Source organism: Macaca mulatta, chromosome 4 (assembly GCF_049350105.2).
Source record: "Macaca mulatta isolate MMU2019108-1 chromosome 4, T2T-MMU8v2.0, whole genome shotgun sequence".
Taxonomy (NCBI): Eukaryota; Metazoa; Chordata; class Mammalia; order Primates; family Cercopithecidae; genus Macaca; species Macaca mulatta.
This window is the reverse complement of record NC_133409.1, coordinates 76,530,881-76,540,501: the sequence shown is the minus strand read 5'-3', so window position 1 is coordinate 76,540,501 and position 9,621 is coordinate 76,530,881. Positions and strand designations below refer to the sequence as shown.

General features: G+C 47.4%; 1 protein-coding gene across 5 annotated transcripts in view; it reads right to left on the bottom strand.

Annotated features, from left to right (window-relative positions):
- Nucleotides 1-264: 264 nt before the first annotated feature.
- ZDHHC14 (zinc finger DHHC-type palmitoyltransferase 14) overlaps nt 265-9,621 on the bottom strand; it is a 297,998-nt gene continuing 288,641 nt past the window's right edge. For 3 of the 5 annotated variants that reach the window (XM_015137052.3, XM_028846700.2, XM_015137053.3), the window contains one exon: nt 265-1,502. In XM_015137052.3, coding sequence (XP_014992538.1) covers nt 1,104-1,502 — 399 coding nt within the window. In that variant the 3' untranslated portion in view covers nt 265-1,103. 5 annotated transcript variants of the gene reach the window in all.

Sequence of the window (9,621 nt, the reverse complement as noted above, 5' to 3'; positions counted from 1 at the left end):
AATCAACTGTTGCGCGGCAAACTGCAAACGTACAGCAAATTCCACTAAGATGGTGTCAAAAAGAGAGAATTAAAGAAAAAACATGATGGAAAGCTCGCCTCTTATCTAAGAAATCATTCTATAAATATCTCCCAGTTCAAAGATTTGACTTTTGGTTGTTTGGGGACTATTCCTCACTAGGGATATTTCAAGAAAAAACTCTCCCCATCTGGATGATTTTGTTTTCATTTATGCTATTAAGGATAACTGTACGCAGATCCAAAATAACAGAGGACGTCATTTTATTGGCTGTCCACGGGAAGTTTCATCACACACGGAGGTGAAGACTGTGGGGGGCGCGGCACACAATACCTCAACACGAGACCTCATCGAGCGGCCAAATAGAAGGTGAAATGACCCCCGACACGACGGAACCCCAGCCACCCTCTGCAGCCCTGGTGCCACCTTTCCACAGATGCCGCAGCCCAATAAGCTGAGTGAGGACACTGTCCATCAGTCTCGGTTCGTTGCACTGTCTTCCAACAAAACAGCACTTAAAATTTCACAAAATTAAAAAAAGAAAAAGAAAGCAGCACTTCCTTGGAAACAGCAACACCACTGTAACACAGACGGCAGCGTGGCATGCAGATCCACACCTGGTCGGTTTTTTCCCTTTAGGATTTTTTTTTTCCTTTTTTTTAAATTAACAAATGGAATGGCATGTCTGTTTCAAATATTAGTAGCATAACACGTAAGTGCAGTTGCAGTCTGGCCACAAGCGTCAGAAGCCTTCCGTGTGTCTGTCACGAGGGCGGGCAGACACACTCCGATTCTACCCCTGGAGGGTCCCCGTCCCCAGGCCCACCAAAAGAAAGCAGCGACTTCTCTGTTTCCATTGGTGTCAAAGCACTCAGGTTGGGGAAGAAAATTCAAATGAAACCAAGCTCTCAGCATCCGGGGCCGGCCGCCCTGTGCCGTTCTAAGTGGTCTCTGTCCCCCAGACCTGGGGCTGTTATCTCCACCGTGGCATTGGCTGGGGGAGTCGCTGTGGAGCACACCCCTCCGCTCACTCCTGCTGCCCGTGGAGGAGCCTCTGGTGCCTCCCCAGCCTGGGGCCACACGGGTCACACGGAGCTGAGCTTCACCAGGCCGCGCACAGAGTCCTCGTGCAGGGAGTCCTGGCTGGCCAGGCCCAGCACATGCATGGTGCGGCTGTGCGCCAGGGGGCTGCCCGCCGCCAGCAGCCTGGGGGGCGAGGGCGCCTCATCGGGCGTCAGGAACTGGTGGCCCATGTGCTCATCTTTCCGGGGCATCACGTCCGCAAGCGTGGCCTCGGCGAGGTTGGGCATGGAGGCGGGCGGCGTGGGCGGGCCCAGTGTGAGGCTGGCGCAGGGCGTGCCCAGGCCAGGCTTCCCGGGTAAGTGCAGCTCGTCGCTGGTGAGGCTGGGCTCGCTCTGCAGCAGGGGGGTGGCCGCGGCCTGCAAAACGAATTTGGTGCTCTGAATGCACTGGTCTTGGTCGCACTGGAGAGCGGGAGGCGCCAGCAAAGAGAAGGTGGAGAGGAGGGGGCAGAGGTGGGGAGGGACGGGGACAGGGCATGGGCGGGGAGGGCGGGGTGCGAGAAGAGAGAAACCGTTAGTGACACCTCAGTCAGCCAGGCAGGGAGCGCGTAGAGTGGCCCAGGTGTATTGGGAGAGACACCCAGGGCCTGGTGCTGCAATCGCCTCTGCTCAAATGAAGTTACCACGGGTGCCCGGTCATAACATGCAGCACTGATCATGAAGCCAGTGGCCTTGGTTCCCAATTTAAAGGACACAATTGAAAAATCTCTTGGACAGAGTCACAGGCCACCTACAGCAGTGGGTGGCTGTTTCTTGTATGCTGAAAACCATTTTTTAAACCACATTGTTTTAAAAATACAGGGGTTGTACACCCGTGTTCATAGCAATGTTATTGATAGTAAGTCAAAAGTCAAAAGCAACTCAAGTGTCCACTGATGAACGACAGCAGGGACAAGGTGCAGTGTAGACACACAATGTTAGTGATTCAGCCTTAAAAAGGAAGTGCATTCGGACACATCCACTAGATGGGTGGACCTTGAGGACAGCATGCTAAGTGAAACAAGCCAGTCACAAAAAGACGAATAACTGTGATTCCACTGATACGAGGTCCTTGGAGGGTCATGTTCTTAGAGAGAAGGAAGAATGGTGGCTGCTGGGGTGGGGGACGGGAGGAGGAGGGAGCTGGTGTTTAAGGCATGCAGAGTTTCGGCCAGGGAAGATGAAGAAGCCCTGGAGATGGGTGGTGGTGGTGGTTGCAGAACAACATCAGCGGATTTAATACCACTGAACTTATACTTACAAATGGTTAAAATGGCCAATATTATGCCGTGTCTATTTTACCACCAAAAACAGAGAGAAAAGTACATGGGTGACAGAAGCCCTTGAGGGTCTGATCAGATTGTTTGGTAAAAGCCTAGAATTCTCCACTGCTAAATTTCCAACAGCTTCAAGAGCCATTCCCCAAGCCTCTGTGGTCTGAGAATGCCCACACTTGAGAAGACGTTTCCTATTCTTCCACTTAAGTCACATGACATCTGCCTTGTGTCCTGTTTCCCTTTGCTCACTGGGCCAAGAAGATAGTGTAAGCACTTGTTCAGCCTATGCAACGGGCACCCCGATAGCTCTGCAGACCCTCTCCTTGAACTATGGGCAACTTTCAGAACAGCTAGAAGATACTTAACGGGACTTGGACACCTTCAACTTAAGCCTGTGCAGCACCTTCTCAGTGAGATTCAGGAGCAGTGTTTCGATGGGAAGGAGGAGGAATAGGCATGGATATTAGGGGAGCAACTTGGGACTCTGTGCCCAAGCTTGAAACTGGCTGCTCCGCTCCACTTCTGCAGAGTTCTTACAACGAGCTTGCTTCCCCTCTTCACAAATGAAGACCCTGGGACACGGATGGGTTGGGCAGCACGATCAAGACCTTACAGATGAAAGTAAGGGATGGATCCAGGATTTGAAGCTGGGGTAGACCTCTTTCCACTATTAGGCATTTGACACAGCAGATGCTTAATAAATGTTATTTGGTCTTTCATCGCCTCCTCTTTATCAGAAGGCTAGAGTTACTTAAGAACTACTCACCAATGGCTTTGTGATTTAGGTGTGCCAACCTCTTCCTGATAAGAGACATGCCCAGAACTGCCATTGCTCATACCCCTGCAGCCGGAGCCGTGCAGGGCCAACATGCACAATACAGCCTCGACTGGAGGGAGGAAGTTCAGCCGAAGCCGATCCCAAGGTGCTTATTTCGTGCAGTGCACGCTTCCTTCCCTTCCTCATGGGTTTCTTTCTAAAATCACAAGTAGTAGGCAGGCCACCCCTGAGCCACCCTCCAGCCTAGAAGAGCAGGTTGAGGGGCTGCAGTCTTCAGAAATCTGCAGGTTTTAGATGCTCAAAGACTAGGTCCTAGGCAAGAGTAAAGCTCATAGTGGAGTTATGAAGAGGGCAAGCAAGTCTCACGGAAGATCCTTGCTTTTCTGTGGCTTCAACCCGGGTAGTGAAATTGCAAAACACTGAGAAGCTGGGTAAAGCCTGAGAAAGAAAGGTGTCAAAGTGGGGTCCAGGGGAGCGGAGGGGAGTGGGGTTATTCAGAGGAAAGGAAAGGCCATTAGAAACTACTTGGGAGGCGGGCTGGGCGCGGTGGCTCACGCCTATCATCCCAGCACTTTGGGAGGCTAAGGCAGGCAGGATCACCTGAGCTCAGGAGTTCGAGACCAGCCTGGGCAACATGGCAAAACCTCATCTCTACAAAAAAATACAAAAATTAGCTGGGCATGGTGGCACACAAATGTAGTCCCAGCTGCTCAGGAGGCTGAGGCAGGAGAATCACTTGAGCCCAGGAGGCAGAGGTTCCAGTGAGCTGAGATCGTGCCACTGTACTCCAGCCTGGGCGATAGAGCAAGACCCTGTCTCTAAATAAATAAATAAATAAAAAGTACTTGGAAGGGGCTGACTGTGAAGTGTTAACAATCCTTTAATGCACTCATTTTTCTACTCATCACCAGAATCATCTGTGCCACAGCGGTGCTTCTCCAAGCTGTCAGGTGGGCAACAGAGTCGCTTTCTCTGTCTTGCAGGGAATTTCAGCTCAGGGTGCAGGTCCCTTCTGGTGGGGGCTACTGAGCAGGAGGCTGTCAGGCTGCAGAGAGCTGTGGCCTGTGTAGGCTGCTTGCACTCTCCCATGCTGTCAGCTCTGCTCAGAACATGGGCTCAGTCTTGACAGGGCAGAGGTGGAGGCAGACCAGCCTCACTGATTAAACATTCACCTTCTGGAAACTATACCAGGGTTTGGATAGACTGAGCTTTGCAAAGAATGTTTTATGAACATCACCGTTTCGTATTCTTCCTGACAGAGGCAGCTGAGCCACAGCGGCACTCCCATTTCCTGTAACTGCGCACAGCCTCCAGCAGGCCGGGCCTGGGAATGAGCCCAGGACTGAGCTGCCGCTTCAGAGAGTTCGGCTGGCGAGCCAGCGCTCTTGCTGGACCAAGGCATCTCGTTTTCAAGCTTCCCCTCTGGAGCCCTCACTCATCCTAATGCTTTCTGTCCACACAATACCCCCCGGCTCTCAGGAATAAGGAAATTGCAAATTAGATTTGCTTGTCTCTGTTGACCTGAAGAAAGTCTTTTCCACTGAAGACTAATTGGCATATTCTGTTTTAGGGATCAGCCCAAGTACTTCTGACTGACTCTCACAGACTCACAGAAAAATATGTTTGAGGGTGGAGCTAGAGGCGATGGTCAAGGTCACACAGTAGGAGCCTGAGGGCAGACGAGGGCTCCTCTCCTCCCAACTCTGTCTCTTTCACCTTCCCTCTGGGAAGAGGTGGGCTCCCCTCATCCCTGTGTTTATTTCACCCTCCCTCTCTGGGAAGAGGTGGGCTCTCCTCATCCCTGTGTTTATTTCACCCTCCCTCTCTGGGAAGAGGTGGGCTCTCCTCATCCCTGTGTTTATTTCACCCTCCCTCTCTGGGGAGAGGTGGGCTCTCTTCCACTTTCTGTCTTTTTCCCCCTCTCTTGTCCATTCTTCTACTCTGCACTACCCCATCAGCTACTGGCCCTTTTCCTCTCCCCTGATCACCTCTCTGCCACCTAAGCCTGCAAAGAGCTCCTGCACACCCGTGAGAACCTTCTCGGAGAAGGTGGTTGTCAGCAGCGGTTGGTTAAGCTCCTGAGAGCTTGTGTTCCCTGTTGGGGTTGATGCAGAGTTGGGTGCACTTTGGAGACTTCTATTTGCAAACATCCTTTGCTAACTTAAAACACAGATAACAGCCCTAGAGGTGGCTTTACTGGGAACCTAATGATGCTTCAGGCTCCTTTACTTACACAGCCTCTTTCCAAGGCCTCGTTCTCTGCATACTTAAGAAAAAGCATATCTCATGGAGATTTGCTTTTTCTTAAAGGGGGTCTCCCATGGCATGGTTCAGACTGCTCCAATCCTGGCCCACTCCAGCCATACCTATTGGCACTTTGCCATGCTCTACCTACGACTCGTTAAGAACTGGAGTAAACACTGTGTGGGCCTCACTGGCCAGGACCTTGTTGGAAATGCTCTTGAGTTTGTCAAAGGCTTAAGGACTTGAAGAAGGTGTGAAATAATATTTGTGAAAGAAAAAGTTTAGCCTAAGCCGTTTAATTTTTTTGTGTTTTGTTTTTGTGAGATGGAGCCTCACTCTGTCACCCAGGCTGGAGTGCAGTGGCACGATCTTGGCTCACTGCAGCCTCTGCCTCCCAGGTTCAAGCAATTCTCCTACCTCAGCCTTCCGAGAAGCTGGGATTACAGGCATGCACCACCATGCCTGGCTAATTTTTGTATTTTTTTTTTTTTTTTTAGTGGAGATGGGGTTTTACCACGTTGGCCAGGCTGGTCTTGAACTCCTGACCTCAAGTGATCCGCAGACCTCCCGAAGTGCTGAGATGACAGGTGTGAGCCACCGTGCCCAGCCTGTAAGCCATTTAATTTAAAAAATCTATATGGAAGTCACTCAGAAATGTTTTCCAAATGACTCTTTGGAACCCTGACTTACCCGATGATAAGCACCTCTTCTACGCAGATTTGTTTAAACATCTTAAAAGATGACTGTCTTTTTAAGTCTAGCTATGGGTGTTTCCCCTGATAGAGGGAAGGCTTTCATATCAACCATGAGCCTACTGTCTGTGCCCTCCCCAGCTTTCCTGCTGAGGTGATAGCAGGGGGCAGGGCCACTGGCACCAGGCACCTAAGTGTCTGAGTCCTGTGTGTAGTTCACAGCTTTGAAGACACTCTGCCACATTCAAACCGATTTCCATTTAGAAGGCAAATCTCAGCTGGGGCACACCGGGACCAGGCTCTGTTCTGCAGGGTGTCACCCATCTAAATCTCCTGTTGGCTCAGAAGAGGGCACTGGCGTGGACAGAGCAGAATTTTGTCAGATTCCAACCAAGGGTAGTGCAATGACTCTACTGACTGGAATTTACAATTCTCATTAAATGCTCTCAAAACGTCGCCTGTTTTGAACATATGCTTCTTAGAAAAAACTTAGATATCAAATGACTCAGGGATACCTGATTTTTTAAAAAGAGCTTTTCCTAATTTTCCACTCTGCCAGAATTCCAAGGACGATGGCTGTAATTCCCATTTGAGAAAGTCATGGGGGAAAATGGCCAATATTTTCAGGGTTACTGTGGAGATGACCATGACAAATATTCTTACACTTCTCCCTCTCTCTCTCTCTCTTTTTTTTTTTTGTAACTTTTGCTTCTAATTCTTATTTGCCCATTTCTTGTTGACTTTTCTACTTAACTTTCTTGCTCTCTGCACTCACCAACTCTCTTCCCTCTATCCTTTTTCCGCATTGATTTCTCTCCCACTTCTGCTTTTTCCGTCTTCTCTTTTTCTTGTCTCTTCCTTTCTACCTCTCTCTTTTACTTTGAACCTTTTTCCCTCCACCACCCAGGCTTCCTGGCTTTTCATCTGAGGACCCTTTAATCTTCTGCCAGTAGAGGGAGACATCACCGCTCGCTTTTTTCTCTTATAATTTGGTGGCTAACACCGAGAAGCCGTTGGGTATGCTTGAATTGATCTAACCAGTTATAAAATCCTAAGGAAAAACGGCCGACCACTTGGATATCTGACAGTGACAGTCCATCTACTCTGAACAGCAAATTGAGATACTCATGTTTTTATTCCAAAACAACCTTTTAAAAGTTCATATTTATCAAATATTAGGTTGAATCATATGACATGACCAATTTTTAAGGTCAAAAATTGGTCGAATGCTGGATGCTAATAGAATAGAAGCTTGATTTCTTGTAAGAGTGTCTATGAAAAGACCTTTCTGCTGGCAGCATAAAAATCCCACTGTCTAAAGTGCTGGAGCTTTTGCTGTCATTGCAGTAAGTCACTGTGACAACTGATTTACTGCCCAAATGAAGCGTCAGCATTTAACTTGCAAAGCAGTTTATGGTTTCAGACGTCTGGATGTCACACACATTAGCACTTAATGTTACAATTTAAAAACGCCATAGAGATCATTTACTTTTTGTTTCTGCAGATTCTCATATAAAATTGCTCATGTTGGAATACATTTTATTTTACCCTAGCTGACTTCTTGTCTGAAAAAACCGAGTGTACAGATGCTACTAAAAGCAAAACTAGGAGCTTTCTAGATGGCCTGTGTACAAATTAAGAGTGAGTGAAATTATGTATTTCTTTTGCTCCGATTCTGTCAAAAGCATTAGCGTTAGGCATCATTTATTTCTGCTTGGCTGTGAAGCTCTGTTCTGGGGTCTTATGAATGCTTATTGACAGTTATAGAAACACCACAATCTTCTAAAGTCCACCTAAAATGTAGGTGCAGTTTCGAAGGAGAGCTTTTTTGTATTCTTTTATTTAACATTATCATTTATGTTTGCCTAAGTTATTTTTTTTCCTTCTACCTTTGATTTTTCAGGTTACATGGAGCGTTCTTCTGTGATACTAGTTTAATAAATGATGCAACTGCTGGTTTCATCTTGTTTTGATACTGGATTGGGGGATTTAAAATGTTAGGTTAAGTAAATATGGTAAATGATTTTCTAAAAACAAAATTGTAGCAATGATGCACCACGTTACTATCTTTGCATTTAGCATGTGATCCCAAAGGACCTTTGTAGCAACAAGTGCCAGATACAAGCATAAACGATGACATCAATGCTATACAGAAGTTAAATTATTTGACAATCAAACGAGGTATGCACACTAAAAAGTGGATCATAACTGGATGTCGTGAGTATGTCATGCATATACATTGTCCTAGATAGAACTTCGATGTTAGCTAATAATAAAAGCCAATAATGAGGGAAGCAGGAATAATCAAAATGTGGTCCTCGGCTGGCTCTGAGTTATTTGCACATACTTCTAGTATGGCTCCTTGGAATTTCATAGGGGTTCAGAGGGCAAGAGATACTTGGGGTCACATGCATCATCTTACTGCTTTAGATGCCACATTGTTGCTTCTCTAACATTTTCTTCCTTGAGAATTTGTAGTAGAGGGAAAATCTCACAGGCACTGAATAACCACCCCCGTCCCCTACTCGTGAGAGAGGATACGCTAACACTGGATCTTCCCATTCTTGAGATCATAAATAAGACCTCAGTAGGTACTTTGATGTCAGCTTTCTATCAATATTTATCTAGTTTTTTTGACCTGCAATATCAGGGTGTTTATCTAGATGTAAAATTATAAAGCCTTTATCTCTAATTGCTAAGATACTGTGTATTTCCTTAGGAACACATTTTCTATCATTCAAGAAATACGTTTCTTATCCAGATACTGGTCCTAAAATAAAATGGCAGGCAAAAATTTGACCAAAGATACCCAGGGCCTCTTTCCCTCCAGCCTTTCTCTCCTCTGCAAATGGAACATGCTGAGTCTGATGCTAAATCTGTCTCCAAAGGCTCCTCCTTCAAAGTAAGCACTGGAAATGGCTTTAGGTCAGAGTAGTCCTACCACATGGCTAATCCAGTGTTTATTGTCGGTAGAGTGGGTAGCAAACAGCCCATGTCTGGAACATATGGCAACATGAGTTGTAACATGTCCTCTAATTATAGAGACAAAGCTTCTACTTCCAGGAATGCTGGAGAACTGACACTGGACCAGCTTTCAGCCTGTATATAAGGGAGTATATGAAACTGGCCAAAGTACAGGAGGCAAATGGTTTCCAGTAGCGCACAACGGGCAGCGCAAGACTGTAATCCCTGAGGGGAGGGAGACTCACAAGGTAAGCCCCACAACCAGCCAGTTCTTTTCTTGGGGAAAGTTCCCCAACCACTGCACAGAGCTGGAGTCTGAGCAGACCACAGTTGTTCGGCTATAGAGAAAACAGAGGTCGGAGTGTGAGAAAAACAAAGTGGCTGGATCTGCAGGGCAGGAAACTGGAGAAGAGGATGCCATTCAGAGAGGGAGGACCAGAAGTCCTAGTGGGGGTTCCAAGGGCTGTAGCCAAAGGCTGTGCTGTGCATGTGCAGGGTGAGAATTCTCTGCCCCAAGGCTTATAAGACAGCAGCTGCAATGGGGTTGAAAGAGAAATAGAGATACTTGAGGTTGAGACAAGTAGTGC